This window comes from Lissotriton vulgaris, chromosome 7, assembly GCF_964263255.1.
Source record: "Lissotriton vulgaris chromosome 7, aLisVul1.2, whole genome shotgun sequence".
Taxonomy (NCBI): Eukaryota; Metazoa; Chordata; class Amphibia; order Caudata; family Salamandridae; genus Lissotriton; species Lissotriton vulgaris.
In genome coordinates, this window is record NC_141695.1 from 232,606,054 (window position 1) to 232,627,587 (window position 21,534).

At 43.0% G+C, this 21,534-nt stretch overlaps 1 protein-coding gene across 1 annotated transcript in view; it reads left to right on the forward strand.

Annotated features, from left to right (window-relative positions):
* The window catches only part of LOC147701270 (IgGFc-binding protein-like), a 1,577,064-nt gene that overhangs the window by 1,382,024 nt on the left and 173,506 nt on the right, over positions 1 to 21,534 (forward strand). The window contains exons 25-27 of the mRNA XM_086930001.1: positions 3,425 to 4,020; positions 5,790 to 6,360; positions 8,244 to 8,443. Of these exons, the coding sequence (XP_086786127.1) occupies positions 3,425 to 4,020; positions 5,790 to 6,360; positions 8,244 to 8,443 (1,367 nt within the window). The remainder of the gene's footprint in view (positions 1 to 3,424; positions 4,021 to 5,789; positions 6,361 to 8,243; positions 8,444 to 21,534) is intronic.

Here is a 21,534-nt window from a genome sequence, read left to right on the forward strand (position 1 = left end):
AATGCCCCTCTCTAGTTGGGTTGGTTATGCTATGTTCTGACACTCTCTTTTTCTAAAACTCACGCGCCAGGATACTTTGTAGTAATAGAGCGCGATACAAAATACTTAATAACATAACATATCAGGGGTATCGTTTTAAAGGGGAATAGTTAAAGAGCAAAACAAATTGCTTTGGAAGGGCATAGGGAAACACACATTTATGGAGCAAGAATTTTTTTTATACAAATGCTTTCCACATATACTTAAGTAAATTATATGGTCAACAGACAAACAAATGATTCCATGTACAAAATGCACTGTGTTACAGTAAGTGTCATGTAACCTATGATAACATGCTCAAGTGCTTGTGAAAGGTAAACCGTGACAGTGACACATGAGGGGTTATGTACTGAGGAAAAAGACGCGCAAATAGGGTTGTATATACAGTGAAATAGACTGTGATGCTTATACAGATAATACACATATGTACAAATTGGGATCTTCTGGACAATCACAGTGTAGGTGCTGTGTATTACGCTGTAGGGGTCACTGGCGTTTCAGCCTGAATGCAATGTTAGGCCATCACCAGGACCAGGTTACAAAATTCTAATACAGTGTGGGTGGGTATCACTGAGTGAATCCGGATAGACGGAGTATCCTGGTGGTAGGGGGCAAACCTCTCTATCAGGGGTGAATTCAATTAATTGATTCGGGCTCAGATGGGAAAAGTTCCAAGAAGCGTTCATCAGGAAGCCATCAAGGACCGCATGATCGTGGGGGAGCTGCGTTTTCCTGTGCTGGTGAACCAGCGTGATTCTGGTGATGACTAATCAGTTATCAAAGGACTCAAGCCGGCTCAACAGTGGGCGCTCGCACCTCAAGGAGACTGAACCCGGCTGTTCATTTTCCCTTCGACTCATTCTGAGTCTGTTTGTGGTTCCCGGCCAACCACAGGAAAACGCAGCTCCCTCCATGATCACGCGATCCTTGATGGCTTATTGCTGACTGTGTCTTGGATCCCTTCCCCTCCAAACCTGCACCAATTCATTGAATTCAGTCCTGATAGAGCAGTTCACCGCCTACCACCGGGATACGCCATCTGTCTGGATTCGCTCAGTGATGCCAACCCACACTGTATTGACATTTTGTAACCTGGTCCTAATGATGGCCTTACATTGCATGTAGACCAAAACGCCATCGACCTCCACAGCAAAATTCACGGCGCCTTCACTGTGATTGACCAGAAGATCCCAATTTGTACATACGTGTATAAACTGTACAAGAAACACAGTCTATTTCACTGTATATATATATATATATATATATATATATCCCTGTTTGCGCCTCTTCTTCTGCTGTACATACCCCCCTCACGTGTCACTGTCGCCTTTCACCTTTCACAAGCACTTGTGCACGTTATCACAGGTTACATGACATTTAATGTAACACAGTGCATTTTCTATATGAATTAATTTGTTTTTGTATTGACCATATAATTTACTTAAATATATGTGGAAAGCATTTGGAGTCTGGCTCCATGTCTTTGTGTTACCCTATGCCCCTCCACAGTAATTTATTTTGCTCTTTAACTATTCCCGTTTTAAACAATACTCCTCAAGACATTGTTTATGTTATACATGTTTACCCTTGTCCCCACTGGGTTTATGGGTAACCTCATGTAGCTTGCTTTTGCTTCCAAAAATGTAAAACAGATCAATTACCTGTGCTTTTATTGATCAAAAAGCATACAGGTGGCATTCTATTTTTTCTTTATGGCTTTAGAAGCATTGTGAAATTGTTATCAGTCCTAACCTTTAAAATCTGGAATCTATTCATTAAAAATTCAATGACACTGAAGTACACCGATGCTGTGTCTATAACAATTGGAAACCAACACTTTAACATTTATAAACAGACGTACAGAAAAAAGAAAACAAATTTAAACCTGTCTGTCGGGGTTCTCAACAGCCTTCACTTGCAGCGGCTGGGGTGGTATTTCACATGCTCACCCTGGGTAGGTAAATCTTTTGAGGTTTTGGAACACAGGTTAACAGGTTAAGGGTTTCCACTTGAAGCTTGCCTAACAGAATCTAGGGCACATTTATCAAGAAGTATCGCAGCACAGCAAGTGGCCTTGCTTGCTCCATGATAGGAAAAGGGCAGAAATGTGCAGTTTTTAACATTACACAGTGCATTCCTGACTGTTCCATGCGCTGGCGCACTTTTGGCTGTCTAGCGCCAATTGCTGCACCATTGCACCATGGTCACCAGGATTGTTTTTGTGCAGGAAGGGGCAATCTAAGGCAACATCCTTCTTCTATGTGTGCTACAGATGGAAAAATCTCAAGGAGAAATTAAGATATGTCTCCTCGTTATGCCTCATCAGGCGAGGCGTAGCATTCTGATGCATTCCTAGGTTTATAGTCTTGGTAAATCTGGGAATACATCAAAATACATGGATGGATGAGTTGGAACACCCGCGCTCCATCGACGGAACGCCACCATGGGGCAGAGTAACACACTGCAGCGATTTGCGCTGTGTTGCGTCATTCTAGATTTATCAAGTCACGCAGGGCTTGTGGCCTTACAATGCACTTGATAAATCTAACTTAATAGCTATTGCCCTTGCGGACCACTGCGATGCGCAAGGACAACACAACTCTTTAATAAATATGCACCTCAGAATTTACCCAGCTTTAAATGGTACAGTAGAGCCCTGGGTTTGGTAGACCAGTCGCAGCGCCAAATTATGGTGGTGATCCTGCACAACCAAATGATATTCAAATTTCATTAAAATATGCTTATATTGCATGATTATTGCATGATAATCTTTTCAATGTGCTTATAGTATTACTGTTTCTCCCTGTTGTTGAATCATGTCATTAGTTTTTCAGAATGTACTGATCAAATATAATTACCTTTTCTCAACATACTTACATAACAATATTACTTTTCTTTAGGGTAGTCACTTTATAATATTTATGCTTACTAAACACTATTTCTCGCAAGGAACTTATGTTATAATTTTCTTCAAATTATTTACAACATTATATTTCTTCTCCTTAATGTCCTTGCATGATATTACTTTTCTTGCATTGGACTTTAAATGTATTACTTTTACAGAATGCCCCAACAACAGATTTTTTATTGACAGAAAAACATTGTAGTAATTTCTATAAATTTACGTTAAACATAATATTACTTGTTCTCCCTTCGAAGTACTTATGTGGCATTATTTTTTTCTCAATGTATTTACATGCTTTTATTTCTTCATAGTGTACTTACAAAATGTTATTTTTTTCTGAATGTGCTTACATGTCATTACTGTTTTCTTAGTGTAATTACCGCATATCATTACTTTTTGACTACATACAAGATATTCATTTTCTCTGCCGACCCACTTTTTACCAATGTACTTACAAGATGGTGTTCTTTTTTTTACCAGGTCCATCTTGCCCCGTGAATATGCACTATGAGGTGTGTGGAAATGGATGCCCTGCCACCTGCTGGGGTCTGTCCCCACCAACAGGTTGCAATGCACTGTGCACAGAAGGATGCTTTTGTAACAATGGTTTCATCTTGAGTGGAGACAAATGTGTCACTGAAGCACAATGTGGGTGTGTGTACAAGGAAAGGTACTACAAGAGGGGGAAAGAGTTCTATCTAGATAATGGGTGCAAAGAACGCTGCAAGTGCGGTGACAATAGAGCTGTAGCGTGCAAGAAAGTTCCCTGCAGTGTCAATGAAAAGTGCAATCGGGCGAATGGCATCCTGGGATGTCAGCCAACCGGATTGGGTAAATGTGTTGTATCCGGAGATCCTCACTACATTTCATTTGATGGCCTGTCCTTTCAATTCCAAGGCACCTGCACATACATACTGACCCAAGTAATGGAAGATGCTTCAAGACTTCGGGAATTCACAGTCCTGGTAGAGAATGAAAGCTTTGGTAAGGGCAATGTGGCAGTTACCAGGATGGTGTCCGTGTCTGTGGATGGGTATACTATCAACATCGAAAGAGGGAGGAAGTGGAAAGTCAAGGTAAGTCCTTAACTGCATTTACTTACGTCTGTGAGGTACCTTTCATTTGAGGTTGCAGTGAGGCATACCTTGAGTACACCACTACTGTACAAAGCAATAACTACAAGTAGTGGTGATCAAAGATGGGAAAGTTCAACAACAAGGCATGGGGCTTGACCTGGTACTCGTTGTGTTAATGAGCACAAAGCTTCAGTACACCATATATGAAAAGTTAACAGCAAAAATGTGACATCTGAGATCGAAATACAGGTAAAGATAACAGGTTACTTACCTGTAACAATGTTGTCATATTCTTTGAAAGTTCCCTGGCAAGAGGGAGTGTTTTTCAAGAAAGATTATCTTCACTTTGAAAATGAATTTCTCCTAAAACCTTAGCCTCTGTTTTACCTCAATTTTACTATGTAGCCTATTGTCGTGGGTGATGGAAACCCCATCCAGGGATTTATCTGTTCACCCTTGAAGCGAATCACTAGCAAAGGTATGAAACCGGAAGCTCATGAGGACAAGATAACACAGCACCTCGACAGGAAAATAGGGAAAATTGGACAGTCTGTTAATCAGATTACGTGTAGTCTAAAGGGGGGTTGGTGGAATGGGTGATAGGATATAGTTGCCTTTAGGTGGTTTCACTAAATATTTGCAAGGTGATTTTCTAAGTGGTGACGGTGCTGAAGGGTTAGGGAGAACCACCTGCCTCCTTAGGTTTCTGTGACATAAGCAACAAGACAAAATCAATAATATACCCCAGCACACGTAAATTCTAAATGGTCGTTTCAGATGTTATTCACACATAAGACAGTAAATCAATCAGTTGATTTCTTCTTGTTGTAATCAATCTTCAAGCTTCCAGTAGGTAAACTGTTCCCAAGCCAACACGTGTTTTGTCGCCTCAGTAAGTTTGTACATGCGACTTGTTCACGGCTGAACGGTTTCACTGTATTGTAGTTTCCAATGTGGCGATAATTCAAGGCCACATTAATCCTGTGGCGGGAGGTGAACTCTGTAGTTAAAATACATTTCGCTGGGCAAATACAGGTATGGTTCGGTTTTTGTGCATATAAGCTCCTGAATTAATGAAAAAGAGCCGGCGTTCCGCGTACTCCTGCCCCACGCTGGTCTCCTCGAGTGATCAGATTACGTGTCTGCTAAATTTAGGGGCTTAAATCTTTCACTAAGGCAGTAGGAAAAAGACTGTCTTTTTTAAGTTTTCGGCCAGGGTAGTGGTTCACCACCCAAATGGTTACGTCTGTATCGGTAGGAACCATTTTGGTGAAGAAACAATGTCTAAAAAATTGGAGTTATATGGTCATTGTCTATCTACCAGTCACCCCATCATGCAGAGTATTATGAGCTAATATGATAGTGACACCATTTTCAGCTTTCACAAAGATGGAAGTGGTTCAAGGGGGCAATTCCACCAGACACAGTGGCGGACTAATCAATTTGAACTGGTTAGGTGGTTTGCCACCATGAATGGTGGAGTAAACCCAAGACCTTTGCACAGCTTATGTCCAAATCCTCAGAGACCCCGGCCAGGAGAAGTTAAACTGCCAAAGGTTCAATCAATGTACCACTGCGACCCCCTCAAAATATAGATGAGTAGTTGGATGGTGTACAGTCCTGGCCATTATATCAAAAACTTTCCTAGTTATCACATAGATCCAACACCGCAGAGCCAAAAAATTACCTGATGTGAAAAGGATTTGTATGCAGAAACAATTAAGTGAAGTCTTTGCAACTATTTTCCTATGTCTGTTTTTTATTGACAGGTTGGTGGAGAAATTACCAATTTACCACTGACCCTTGATGACGGCACAGTATGGATTAACCAGGAGGGCATACATATTGTTCTTCAGACTGATTTTGGTCTTACTGTACTTTACGACACTGTCTATTATGTGATGATCAGCCTCCCCAGCAGCTACAAAGGGAAACTGGGAGGCCTGTGTGGCAACTTTAATGACAATAAAAAAGATGAGTTCATGCTGCCTAATAAAAAGATTGCCAAGAATGTGAAGGAATTTGGCATTGCATGGAAAGTGTCGAATGGTGGAGCCAAGTGCAGAGATGACTGCGTGGGTCAGTGTCCAGTCTGTCCTGCAGACAAGATAGCACGCTACAAGAGCACTGTTTCCTGTGGTATGATCACCAACACTGCTGGACCTTTCAAAAAGTGTCATGCCAAAGTCAGTCCCACAGTCTACTACAATCACTGCACCTATGATTTGTGTTATGCGGCTGGAAGTGGAGATGTTCTTTGTAAGAGTCTTCAGGCCTATGCAGCAGCATGCCAAGCTGCTGGGGCCACTATTTCATCATGGAGAACTGCCTCATTTTGTCGTAAGTAAACCCAATGTAACAAAAAATTGTGAAATGAGCAATGTTATCCTACCATTTACTAATTAGGATTGTATGCTGGAGGTAAAAAGATACTGGCAAATATTACACAAAAAAATAAAGAAAGAAATGGGGTGCATTTAGGAAGAACAAATTCTCTCCTGCAGATTCTAAGGGAATACAATATTATATTTGAATTTGGTCAGTAAATTTCTGCAAATTGCACTTGATACTTTTTTCTCAGTACTGTCTTTGTAAGATGTACTTGCATTTTTTGACACAGAACCTCAAGGTGTTATAGGATAGCGCCAAAACAAAAGTGGCTGTCCTTACTTGGATACACAAAGTAATCTTCAATTTTTGATGTAAGGAGGGTTTGTATCTTTTCAGACCTCACCTACAATTACTACCATTGTTATATGGTTATCTCGCCATAGTGTATCTCAATTCAACCTAAAAACTACCATCACCATCCACCCATAAACTGAAAAAGTGTGGAAAAGAAAAAAGGCACCTCACGGTTGCAACACCAAGGAATGGAATGGAATGGAATGGAAAGGAGGTTTGTAAAGCGCGGACAGTTACCCTAAGGCATCCAGGCTCTGGTGGGTAGAGGAACTTCTGCTGAGGGGGGATCGCCGGTTGATGATTTTATTAGATTTTTTTTGGTTGAAGAGGAAAGTTTTCAGTTGTTTACGAAAGGTGAGCACGTTTGGGTTGGATTTAAAGCGGAGGGGGAGAGGGTTCCATATCTTGGATGCATTGTAGGAAAAGCTGCGACCACCTGCTCTGGCTCTTTGTATCTGTGGAACAGCAGTTAAAAAGGCTTTGGATGAGCGGAGATCTTTTTTTGGATGGTAGGGGGTGATCAAGGGATGATTGATCAGTGGCCCCGATCTCCAGAAGGATTGGTGGGTAATGCAAATGGCCTTAAATTTGATCCTCTCTCTGACAGGGAGCCAGTGCAGGGATTTCAGGCCAGACCCTATAGAGTTTCCACGCGATATTCCGAGGAGGGTGCGTGCAGCGCAGTTCTGGACCCGCTGAAGTTTGTTTAAGCAGTATTTTGGGGATCCCTGATATAGAGCGTTGCTGTAATCTATACGAGACTGAATACACTATAGCGAGATAACCATATAACAATGGTAGTAATTGTAGGTGAGGTCTGAAAAGATACAAACCCTCCTTACATCAAAAATTGAAGATTACTTTGTGTATCCTAGTAAGGACAGCCACTTATTGTTTTGACACTTGTTGAGTGGGGGGATGGTTGTCCTGTTATTCCCCCTGAAGCTCCTATTGTAGTAGTTATAGGATAGCGCACCAGCAAATAAGTAACACCTGAATATTTACTCTCCTAATGATTTTGCCATGAGACCTATTTTGAAACAAATGGATTAAAATGAATAGAGAAGGTCCTGATTCACAAAAGTGTATACAGATGTGACATCGCTCAGCACAGCCGAATCACATCCTACCAGTTTAGGGAAAACATAGGTGCTCTCTTAGATCTTGGACATTTCCTGAGAGCGATCTCATGATTTATCTGTGCAAACAGTGAATACAGGGGTCTGGCAATTGAACTACACAAACTAATTCATTTCCACATCAACTAAAAAAGTTGCTTTTTATTAGCTCTATCCTTGACTACTTGACTTGTACCTGTATCGTCTCCAGGAGGGACAATGCCAGGTGCCATTCAGCTTTTATTAGCTCTATCCTTGACTTCTTGACTTGTACCTGTATCGTCTCCAGGAGGGACAATGCCAGGTGCCATTCAGCTAAGATATTCTATAGCAAAAGTGGTTGGCAACGGGGATCAGCATGAGAGTGAGACACACCTTTCTGCATTTAAAAAATGTTTTTTGTTTATTTTTTCCCTTTAGCCGTCACCTGTGGTAATAAAAGCCGTTACGAGCTCTGCACGTCCACCTGTGACTTTTATTGTGCTCTCCTTGATGGACTATCCCAGTGTACTAAACAGTGCTTTGAAGGCTGTCAGTGTGAAGATGAATACATGTTCGGTGGAGACCGCTGTGTGTCCATGAATGAATGTGGCTGCACATACAATGGAAGATACTGGAAGGTAAGTGACATACCAAGTGTGTGAGGTCATCAGAGTTACTGTGTCACCTTGAGTTTAATTCACCCATTCCAGATCTCTGTTGAACAACAGGGACGGTATCATTCACATATATGCCCGCTCAGTGCAAAGCTGACAACCTTTCTTTTTTTGCATTTATTCGGTCAAAAATACTCACATTTAACGTAACTTTTTCCAAGTTACGCATTGATTTCAGACAGCACAGCTCATAAATAGTAAGCAGAGGCTGCGTCTTTCTGAGATTTTCTGCACGAATATCCTGATCTAAACTGGGGAAATTCCAAGTTAAATTTAAGAATATTGAACCAGTGGTTCTTAAACTTTAGACTTCTGTGGACCCTCACTGAATCACTACTGTGACCATGGACCAGGGCTAAGCAACTCCTGTTTATACAATTTATAGACATACAAAAACAAATACACAAATTTTCATATCTTTTATTTAACTCACGTACCACAAGTATACACAATTTATCATTTTAATGATAGGGTTGCAGCTTAAAAAAATATATTTTTCTAAACGACGATGTGATACATTAGACGTTAACATATGACTTTGCTTTTTTTACTCCTATTCCATACTCACTTTTTGTTGCAACATTCTGGTGCTTTAGTCAAGAAAACCAATTGTCCATATTAGATTTTGTTAGCTGAACTTGCGCTGCTCCAGCCAATCAAACTAACGGTGTATTTTCCTTCTTTATTTACATATTTATGTATCTGTCAATATTAGTTGATTTTGTAAACAGTTTTTGACGCCCCTGAGAAGTTAAGATTGGCTATTTTTGATAATGCAAACACATACAAACAGGGGACTGAACCTGTGTGGAACCTGTACACCAGTTCAGGATACAGCTCCATATGCATTATTTTTGTAATCTTCATTCCCGCAATCAAATACGTTTTACCAAAGTATCAGAACATAAAGGTGTGTAAATTGGAAAATCAAGCTAGTGAAGTGTTGAGCCCTTGGTGACATGGGGTCACAGAGTAACCCTAACAATCAATAAAAGTCATTTTTACAGCATGCGGCCTCTTCAACAGAGGCGTCCCAGCGCTCAAAAGCAAGACTGTAGAATAGGATAGGCCATTTATATCAATACTTGATTGAAGAGCATGGTTTTAAAATCTTTCCTGAAACAGTGTTCATACTCGACCATGCGTAGATCGATGGGCTTGGCCAATAGTACCAAGAAAGACCTGCCACCTTGACAAACCTTGGCAAACCTCAAGATGCGCAAGAGTCGCAGGTGGTTAGATCTCAAAGGTCTCTCCTGATGATACTTACTAAGCTTTTTTCTCAGGTATTGTGGACCTTTCCCCCTAATGGCTCTGAAATCCAATGACAGGGATTTGAACTCAACCCTCTTGGCAACCGGAAGCCAATGAAGCTGCTTCAAATGAGGGGAGATGTGATGACGAAAGGGAATTTGTCGAATCAACCTGGCTGCCGCATTCTATATCATTGGGAGTATTTGAGTCAAGAAACTTGGAAGACCCAGATATAGGCTGTTAGATTAATCCAAATGCGATGTCACCTTTGCATGGATTACGATCTTTTGGGTCTCTTCTGGAAAAAGATGCAATAGCTTCCTGACAGATCTTAATTTCAGAAACCAGGACAATGGAATCAGCCAAATTTGGGTTACAAAGGAGAGGTCAGAGTCAAACAAAATCCCTACATTTCTAGATGAAGTAACCAGTGTTGGTGGAGGATTTAATTCAGAGGGCCACCAGAGGCTAGAAGGAGGGGAGCCATCTGGCAGAAGAAGAGCACCTCTGTCCGTGTTCATGTTTCAAAAAGGTGATGTCCATCCATTTGAAAATGTATTTTAAACACTCTTTGAAATTGAAAAAAGCTGCTTCTGAATGTTCTCTAGTTGAAAACATAAGTCCCTTCAGCCACTCCACCGGACTTCACTGGACTGACCACAGCTGCGTCCACTTCAGCTTCAAAAGAACCACGACTCCCCACCGCCCACAACAGATCCCTCGCAGGAACTGGAACAAGATCACCGCCGACCAGCTCACCACCTCCCTCAGCCAGAACCCGCCCGCAAGTACAACGGACCCCAGCGAAGCAGCCATCAACCTCACGCAATGGATCACCAACTGCGCAAACGATCTCGCACCACTGAAGACCCCCCCCCCCAGCAGACACAGCAGCAAGAAAGCCCCCTGGTTCACCAACGAACTCAAGAACTCCAAGAAGAACTGCTGCACCCTCGAGAAAGCCTGGCGCAATGACCAGACCACAGACAACTGGACCGCCCTCAAGCACGCCACCCGCAAACACCACCAGCTGATCCACACCACCAAGAAGACAGCATTCAAAGAACGACTCGACAACAACGCCCACAACAGCAAGGAACTCTTCAGCATCGCCAAAGAGCTCTCCAACCCCAGTGCTGGAAACAACGACATCACTCCCTCGCAAGACATCTGCGACTCACTCGCCTCATTCTTCCAACGCAAGATCGCCGAAATACACAACAGCTTCTGCGCTTCAACCATGTACCCCACCACCATACCATCGCCCCCCCACGACCACCCTCGGCGCCTGGACCTCGGTCAGCACCGAAGACACCACCCGCACGAGGAACAGCATCCACTCCGGATCGCCAACTGACCCCTGCCCCCACCACGTCTTCAACAAGGCCAACTCCATCATCGCACCCCAACTCAGAGACATCATCAACGCCTCCTTCAAATCCGCCACCTTCCCGGAAAGCTGGAAGCACACCGAGCTCAGCGCCCTCCTGAAGAAACAGACAGCAGACCCGACCGACCTCAAGAACTTCCGCCCCATCTCGCTCCTCCCCTTTCCTGCCAAAGTCAATGAGAAGACCGTCAACAGACAGCTTGCCGCCTTCCTCGAGATGAATGGATCCCTCGACGACTCGCAGTCCGGCTTCCGAGCCAACCACAGCACCGAGACCGCCCTTATCGCAGTCACTGATGACATCAGATCCCTGCTCGACAACAGAGAAACAGCGGCCCTCATCCTCCTGGACCTCTCTGCGGCGTTCGACACCATCTGCCACCGCACCGTAGTGCAGCGCCTCAGCAACACCAGTATCCAAGAGAAGGCTCTGGAGTGGATCATCTCATTCCTCGCCGGAAGAACCCAGAGAGTCCGCCTCCCCCCGTTCAGATCCGAGGCCACCGAAGTCATCTGCGGTGTACCACAAGGATCCTCCCTCAGCCCCACCCTCTTCAACGTATACATGAGCCCCCTCGCAGCCATCGCACGCCAACACAACCTCAACATCATCTCCTACGCCGACGATACCCAGCTCATCCTCTCCCTCAGCAATGACCCAGCCTCAGCCAGAACCAGCCTACACGAAGGGATGAAAGACGTCGCCGAGTGGATGAAGAACAGCTGCCTGAAACTGAACTCAGATAAGACGGAAGTCCTCATCCTGGGACCATCTCCCTCCGCCTGGAACGACTCCTGGTGGCCCCCTGCCCTGGGCTCTACTCCCAAGCCAACGGACCACACACGTAATCTGGGCTTCATCCTGGACTCCTCCCTCTCGATGACCAGACAAGGTAACACTGTATCGTCATCACGCTTCAACACCCTGCGCATGCTCCGAAAGATCTTCCCATGGATCCCCACTGAAACCAGGAAGACGGTCACCCAGGCACTCGTTACCAGCCGACTGGACTACTGGAACACCCTCTACGCCGGCACCACAGCCAAACCGCAGAAAAGACTCCAACGCATCCAGAACGCCGCACTGATACAAGTTGTGATTGGCCTAGTCTTGTCCCACCTAGATTACGCAAATTCAATCTATCTAGGCCTTCCCTCTTATCAGATCAGGAGGCTCCAGCTTGTACAGAACCAGGCGGCACGACTGATTTACCAGCAGCCCAAGTGGCAATCGGCCAGACCCCTGATTAAAAAGCTACATTGGCTCCCACTACTTCAACGGGCCACCTTCAAATCTGCTTGTCTCACATTCAAGTCCCTAAATTGTTATAGTCCTATTTTTATTAATAACTTGATCTTGAGATATATTCCAACCCGTGACCTCCGTTCCAAACACCAAAATTTGTTGGTGAGCGCAAAGTTCAAGCGGAAGCGGCAAGGCCGGTGTCGCTTCGGATATCTGGCGCCCCAACTCTGGAACTCACTCCCATGGGAGATCCGTTCCTGTCCGGATCTGCTTCAATTTAGAAAGCAGCTTAAGACTTGGCTGTTCATACAGGCACATGAGTAAAACAGCCGCACTGCAGTCAACTCAGAACAGCTCGAAATAGCGCCATGAAACCTTGGTCGAAGTGCGCTTTACAAATAGGTTATAACATAACATAACATAACATAACATCTATAGCATTTGGACAGATTATTAAGAATATGAATTTCCTTATGAACTGAGATCTTTTGATTTCCAGTTGCTCACTATCTTGTTCGTGTATGTCTCTGTATATACCCTATTCTTTAATCTTTATATCTTTCATTCTTTCTTGAAATTTTGAATAAGCTTCTGCATGTAATATAATGAATTATTGAATTGATTTTCTTTTCTTGTTTTCTCTCTTCTACTTTTCTTAATTCCTCCACTCTATCCCCTTTTTTCTTACCTGTTGTAAATATAAATGTCAATTTGTATATGAGGCCCAGAATAGACACAGGATTTAGAGTAATGACTTAGAGATTTATTACCATTTGTAGAAAGCCCATATAGGGCAGGATTGAGCACTGAATACTTATTCTAAGTACACTGAATACTTATTCTAAGTACGAATTATATAATGGATGCTGACCATCAGTGGGCTCCATTGAATTTGAATTGCATGATTATTATGCGAGCGCTGATATAAGAAGCTGGATATCTGTCTTTTTTTTTTACATTTTAGGATGGCGCTTATATTTTGCTTGGGCGGTGGCGATTTGCTGTTGTCCCTTGTTGATTTTGTTAAACAAATAAGTGTTTAAATACGTGTCTATGCAGCGTTTCGGTAAACATAGAAGAAGGTTTATACCGAAACTCGTCTGTTGTTACTGTGTTTGTTTGCTGTCAATAAAGACTCAAATGGCCCCCGAGAGCGCTTTTTTTCCTTATGGATGGAAATCTGGAGTGAAGGAGAGTGAAGCTGTATTTGATTTGCGGGAGCACCCCCGCATTTAAAGCACCCGCCTGAGAGTGCAACGCTCTGCTGTTGTTGGAGCTGCGATATATATATATATATATATATATATATATATATATATATATATATATATATATATATATATATATATATATATATATATATATATACTAGCAGCCTGTCCCAACGTTGTCCGGGAGCAAAAGGCTGCTTCAGGGCCGCAGCCCTTACTGACGTTGTCCGGGGGTCCCCTGGAGCGCAACGCCACCTTCAGGGCCCCCAAACAGCCAAACCGCCACCTTCATGGCCCCCAATCATCCGCACACAGTTCACCGCTCCTCCCCACGCTAACGGGCCACTCCTCCCCGCGCTTCACGTAGCCGCACACGTTCCGCCTACTCCCAGCACTTCACTGAGCCGCACAAGTTCCGCCTTCTCCCAGCGCTCCCGCGCTTCACCTACCTCAGCCCGACTTCACCGCTCCTCGTTCTGCCTCCTCCCATTGTTTCAGTCAGCCGCACACTTTCCGCATATACCTCAGCCCGACTTCACTGCTCCTCGTTCCGCCTCCTCCCATTCCTTCAGTCAGCCGCACACGTTCCGCTCCTCCCCGCGCTTAATCTATCTCAGCCCGACTTCACCGCTACTGTCCGCCGCTCGTCCCCGCGCTAGATGATGTCAGCACGCACGTCCACGTTGTTAGCTCACACGGTCGGCGCTACTTCTTAGGGACTACTTTTTTTTATTGTTTATTAATAAAATCACGTTTATTTTTATTTTTTTTATAGCCTATGTCCATCTACAGGACCCCCCCTTTCCAACGCTGTATTGGGTGTTGCGATTGGTTGGGTACTTTTCGAGTTTACCTGGCTCAAAGGACACAGTTCTCTATTTATAATAGTAATATAGATATATATATTCACTGAAAAAACCATAGGTTTTAGCCACGTTATAGTAAGGAATTAGCATTTAAAAAACCTAGGAAATTCACTGAAAAAACCATAGGTTTCATACATGTTATATTTAGCTGGACATTCCACTCATACAAAACCTTTGAAATTCCCCCGTTATAGTTAGTTCAGCTAACTATAACTCGCGCGCCCGCAATGCACTGCTGATAACGTCACATATTACATCACTCATAACATGGTCAGTGACATCACTGATGACATCACTGATGGCATCTCAAATGATATCACTGATGACATCATCCTTGTGAATGTGTGTCTTTCTGAGAAATAAATATTTTTTATATATGTATATCGAAAGGTCGATGGAAGAATAAATGGGTAAATAATTGTCTAAATGGATGTTTTTTTTGTAAAAATGTTTGTGTAACTCACTTAAGTGTATCATAGTGAATACATGTATTAGCGAGTTTTGTTTAAATATGTAAATATCTGTATCAGTGTCTCACTTAGTCTATAAGTGTCTGGATAAGTTGCTGAGTAGTCAAGTCAAAAATAAGTTTATTTAGACCGTTTGATCTATAAACCACTGTTCATACTTTATCATATAAAATCTACATATCACAAATTCATATTCTTAACATTAAAAAGTCATATTATCCTAAAAACTACGTTTATAGCAGTTTAAAATACAATTCATTTGGATTCTAAAGCTATTTGCTGCTTTTAAGCCTCCAGCCAATCGGGGATCCTATAAATGCCCTGCATACATTTCCCGATGGCTATCGCAATATCTAAATTTTCCATATCAACTAAGAGCTCCCGTGCTTGTGAACGCTCCTTAACATCATATTTTAAAAATATCGGGCTAAGGAACTGTTTACGTAAGTTTAAAAATATAAAACAATCCAATAAAATGTGCAAAATATTACATTTTGTTCCTAACTTACAAACACATTTGCCATCAGGATGCATTAAAACTGCTTTTATTGCACTATTTATAAAAATCGGGTTAATACCTATTCTTAACTTAAGTACTTCCATTCTTAACCAACGATTAGGTAATAAATCTAAGTATGGAAAGCTTAAGTCTTTCTCACAGTCTGTACTCATAAATTTATTGGAGTCTTTCTTTCTCAAATACTCTTGGTCTGATACCCTAGAAATGTCTTTACCCTGCACTTTAAGTATACTCTTTATTTCATTGATTTGGAGTATCTTTGGGTCAATGTTCACCTTGAAATGGTCACAAATGGTCAGGAGTTTACTTCTTGTTGCATTGGCCCATTTTAATTCACTGGTCTGAATTTCTTTCATGCACCACTGTGAAACCTTTGTGACTTCCCCCAGCCCCAATCGATTCCAGAATCTGAGGAGACTCAACTGCACGTAGACATTCCATGCAGTTAGGCCTAATTCCAATCTGACTGCCTGGATCATTGCCGAACTAGGGAGAGATAGTAAGGATTTTAAACATTTCCCCTCCTCTTTATCCCAGGAGCTTTTACCATCAATGCAGAGTACTTCCGCACCATATTGGAGTTGCGGGGAATCAAAGCCTTAAAGGCTGCCAATAGAGGTTTATCAGACATATCGCCATAACAATGGTTGAATCTTTTCAACCCACATACCGCTAAATGTGCTTTTAATTTCTGTGCCTCCAAATGGGTGCCCCACTTCAGGGACCTTGTGAACCATATTCCGAATTATTTATATTCGCTTACAGTATCCAATTTAGTTTGGCCCAAGTACCAACTAAACTTCGGACTCTTCTTCCCGAAGCAGAAAATATTTGTTTTCTCCATGTTTACTGTAAGTCGTTTTGCTATGCAATATTCATTAAATACATTTAACTTCCTCCAAAGACCCACTGTTTGGTCCATTATTACAAGGTCATCCGCATACAGCAAACAAGACAGGTGCCTACCATTTATTTTTGGGCTTGCACCTCTGGCTATGCCCAAGCGCAGAGGCAGGTCTGCTAAAAATATGGCAAAAAGAAGAGGGGCCAAAACGCTGCCTTGCCTCAATCCATTATTTATCGCTATCTCCTGAGTAAGGCCTCCAGAGGTATCTTTGATTACCTGTGCCCAATTTTGGCCATGCAGTTCCTGAATTACCCACAAAAGATTGTCAGGGGCCTCATAGTTTCTCAATGTCTCCCACAAACAGTCCCTATCCACCAAATCAAAAGCTGTGCAAAAGTCCACGAAGCAGCAAAACAGTTTGCCCTGCAGCTCCATTGACTTCCTTGCTACTGCCCACAATGCGAAGCAGTGATCAACAGTAGAGTGTCCTTCCTTAAAGCCGCCCTGCTCTATTGGAACTATTGACTGCCGCTCCACCCACTCCTTTAATCTACCAAGGACTATTTTTGAGAATACCTTTTCACCAATGTCCAGTAAGTTGATCAACCTATAATTCTTTGGGTCCTTCGTTTCCCCCTTTTTGAGCAAGGGTCTAATTATGGCCCCTCTCCAGGATTTGGGGAAGTGGCCTGAGTCCAGAATTGCTAGAAACATATGAGATAAAAATCCTGCCCACCAATCTATCTGAGTTTTAATTAAGACGGCGGGAAGATTATCAAGACCTGCTGCACGTGATAAGTTCAACTTCTTAATTGTTTCTTTTACTTTCTCTACGGTGAAATCTGATTTTAACCCTTCTACACGCCCTGTCTAAGTTGTTTTATTCTTCTCTATTTCCGAGGTCCTTCTTGCTTTATATAAATTACTTAAGTAATTTACCCATGCCGCCTCTTCCACAACACAGCTCATAGTTCCCGGTGCCCTTCCTGCGGCATCCTGTATCAGCCTCCAGAGCCCTTTTATGTTTTTATTTTCAATTGTCTCTAAAAGGTTTGCCCAACATTCTTCTTTAAATATCCTTTCATGCTTCCTTACTAAGGACTTATATTCTTTCTTCAGACTGAGTAGGAGCTCCAAATTCCCAAGATCATAACTATTCCTCTGGCATTGCTCTATTTTCCGAATAGCACTTTTTTTGTTTTGACATTCTGGGTTAAACCACCTGGGCTTTCCTTTGCTAGGCTGTGTTTTTACCTTAGACTGGTACTTATCTTTTAGATACACTAAAGGCACTGCACCACCAGTACTATTATATCCTCATACCATGCTACCTGATGACCTTCAATCCTATCCTTGAGTTTGAGTTTAAAAAGTTTTGTAAAGCGCTCGTACACCTAGCGGTTTCTTGGCGCTACCTAGCTACTGCTACTCGAGGGGCAGGAAGGTTGGGGAGTGTGACCATTCAAGATGGGAAGGATTGGGTGAAGAGAAAGGTCTTGAGGCCTTTACGGAACAAGGGGTACTGGGTGCAAGTTCTCAGGGAAGTTGGGAGGAAATTCCAAAAAGCTGGGCCAGTGGTCGAGAACTTGGAGCCCCCCCACTTCTTCCGTTTGAAACGGGGGACCGCAAGGAGGTGGTGGGAGGAAGATCGGAGATCTCTCGAGGGAGTGTAGTTTTGAATGGCTGAGTTGATTAAGGAAGGAATCCTTCAGTACATTTTTATGAAAGCATGCCAATTTTTCAACATACTCTTCCGTCAGTTTTGTAGTCAGACGCTTAGGGTATTCCACATTTTGGGGGATCACCCTTTCACATGTACTTATTGACCCGCCTACAATTTCACAAAACAAGGCATTATGATCGCTTTCCCTGCGCTTAATTACCCAGAACTTTTTTATCAGTACATAGTTCCAGGCCTGAATAAAAATATAATCTATTGGACATTGTTGGTTTCCTACTCTAAAAGTCTGTGTAGCTGGTCGATCAGGGTCCTTCCTGCCATTTAAGCATATTAATCTCTTCGAACCCAAGAACTTTCCAAGGGCTGCATCCTGATTGGAGGTTAGAAACAGCGGGAATTCTGCTGATCCTATATTGTAGGCACTCAACATGTCCTCAAACCAGCAATCTATCCTTCCAATATGTAATTTGTTGTTAAAATCTCCCATTATCACCAATGTATCCTTCCCGTACATTTCTATTAGGTCAATGATATCCTTTTCAAAGAGCCCTAATTCTGTATCGTATTCTTTTTGGGAACCCCATTGAATATATAAATTTATGATAATCAAATGGGCATCCTTCCCTTCGGCGCCTGGATGAAATACCTTACAAACTAACAGCCATTTACATAGTGAGCTAATTAGTTTAGTCTCTTTCACGAACCTAGTTGAGGCTAGGGTCATAATACCCCCCGAGGGGCGTCCACATTTTTTCTTTTTGCTAGCTGGTTTATGAATTTGAACAAACCCTTCAACTTCCTGGGTGTTGCCGCATAGCCATGTCTCCTGTAAACAAATGATGTCAACATACTTTGCAACCTGGTTTAAACTATCCACCTTTGTTGTTCCTCCAAACCCGTTTATATTCCATGAGAATAATTTCAGGCTATGCGGCAACTCGGTAACCTAGTCGATCTCATTGAGACATCCTGACTCATTCAGTCCCCATGAGCAAGTACTATTGTCCAAGCCCCAGTTACCCCAGTCTTTATTAGGCTTCAAATTCTCTACAGCTATGATAATATTAGCCTTCTCCCCCCGACCCCCAGTTACCCACCTCACCTGCCTTTCCCCCAAACCTGCATGAAACCTCAGAAAGCCTCCCTCTCGCCGTTTCCCTGCATCTACTTCTCATTCCGAAATCATCCTTCTTTTAAGATTTCTTTTTCGGCTTTCTGGATTGCCGCTTTAACAAGCCTTGAGTAGACTAGGGCCTTTGTATATTCAGTGCCATTGTTGTCACTGCAAAACCCTACCTGTCTCAGATCCTTTGTACCAATTTTTTTTAGGGTAGGGCATCTTGCAAACACAAATAAGAGATGGGAACAATTTAGTGGAACTACCTTTCTTTGTTTTTTCCTTCCAATCGCTTGATCATTGGGTTTAAAGTAGATCCACATTTTATTATTATTGCTTTTATCTGAGGTTTTTAAATCCCAGTCTCCTCTTCCCTCCTGTTCGTTCTTTCTAGTGAGTGTGTCTACTATGCTTCCTCCAACTACTAAGCTTCTTAGGGGTACTTTCCCTCCTGGCTTGTAACTAATGATTTTGGAGCTCTCCACCTCCCTAGGCGGTTTACGCATGTCTTTTCGTGGTGCCCTTTTCCTTTCTACTTCGACAACAGCTCCTACAGGGGCGGATTGTCTCCCTATTTCCCTTCTTTCTCTTTTATTGTTTTTCCGCCTGTCATTTTCTTTAGTTATTATCCTAGCCTGCATTTCCTTGCCCTTCTATTTTCTTAGGGCCTTCTGTCTTCCCTGTAGATGAGATAAACTTTTATGGGAGTACCTGAAGTTCTGATGTCTAAGCCAAGATAAATCTCCCCGCCTCCTTACCAATATTGGCCATCTAGAAATGTAGACGTCATTCTGGGAACCACCCTCCACTGTTGGCTCTAAGTTCCCTTCAGTATTGTCATCTATTAGGGGGTCATGTACTGTTCTAACCATTGTAGGCATCTGTCCCCTTATCCCCTGTAGTTCTTCTATCATAATCTTAAACTGTATTTCGTGATTATTTAACAGAGAATTATTTAACACAGAAACCTTTACCAGTCCTTGCAGCATTTTTTGTAGCATCAGCATAATGTCCAGCATAGAGGCAGAGGATGAGGTTGTAATATCCAAGCCCAGCGTGCCATTCCGTAATATTTCATTTAGGGAGTCTAAAGGTTTTGGGCTTTGATTTTCTACATGATCCAAGCTTCTATCAAATATAGTTCTTGCCGCAGGGTTTGACATATTAGAGTAATCCCCCACATCTTTGGACCCAATCTCTACCGTACCCTCCTCTTCGGCCCTCAACGAGGAAAAGATCCGCGGAGAAGATGAAAGTCTTGGTTCTATAGGCAGGATCCTGCGACTTAGATCACTCTGTGTAAGGGAGGAATCAACAATATCCACGACCTCCTCTACACTTAATAGCTCCTTATCAATCTCTTGAGCTTGGGCTTGGCCTTTTCCCGGTGTAAGTGTTCGCTTAAAATGCTTCCCCACAAAGTCCTTAATTGATTTGGACACTAGGCCACCATCTTTCTCACAACCTTGTAGTTTATTGCCAGTGATGGATTTCTTAGCAATTTTTTTCCTCTCCCTTTTATCATTTAGCACGGGGGAATTCGCTACCGCCTCTTCAGGCCCTTCTGCGACTGGTGTCACATTGAACTCCTCAGCTTTTTCTAATTGGTCTAAGCATATTTCCCTTGGCTTTGCCTTTCTTGGTGCCATTTCCAAGATTCTCGCCCGTTCCGTAGAGTTTGCCCAGGCCAAACAGAATATCCTTTCAATACTCGACTGCAAATTCACCAGCTCACTTTGACTTTTCTCCCGCCCTCCTTTTTATACTTCCTGGTTCTTTCCTTCAATTTTTTATATAAAATCTGTTGCCACTTACCTTCCCTATGTACTGCCTGGCTGGCCGTGGTTTCTTCTTTGTGCTGCTTTTGTCACTGTCTTACTCGCTGACTGGTTATTCCTATTTACTATGGCAGATTTGGCTTGTGCCTAACCAGACCTCACAGGGGTCCCTAGCGCAGGCATCACCCCTGGGATTTAGGCTTCCTTTTGCACATTTCAAAATAAAATTTTCCTCCCCAGCTACACGGGCTCCGACACCCTCACCTGGCCCATTAGCACAAAATCAAAGGACCCTCACCCTCGGCTGCAGCAATGCTTCCCTCTCGCAATGCAGCCAAAGCCCAAGTACACTCTGCGCCCTCTCTCTGTGCCCGCGGGCCGTTCGGCACCTTCCTCAGAGATTCCCGGGGTGGGGATTTAATTAAACGCGGGCCACGTCTTCTTCGATTTGCAGAGGCGCGATTCACTCGCTCGCTCTTGCTTTCCCCGTCGCGCGTCAGAGCGTCCAGCGTCATGTTGCCACGTCAGCCACAGCACAGCACAGAAGGGAAAATCAAGACAAGACTACAAGCTACATGAGTGTCTATATGGGTTATTAGTTGGTTTTTTGAGTATCAGTATGAGTGTCTGTATGGTTCGGTGGGGAGTATTACATAGCGCTTAGATGCATGAATG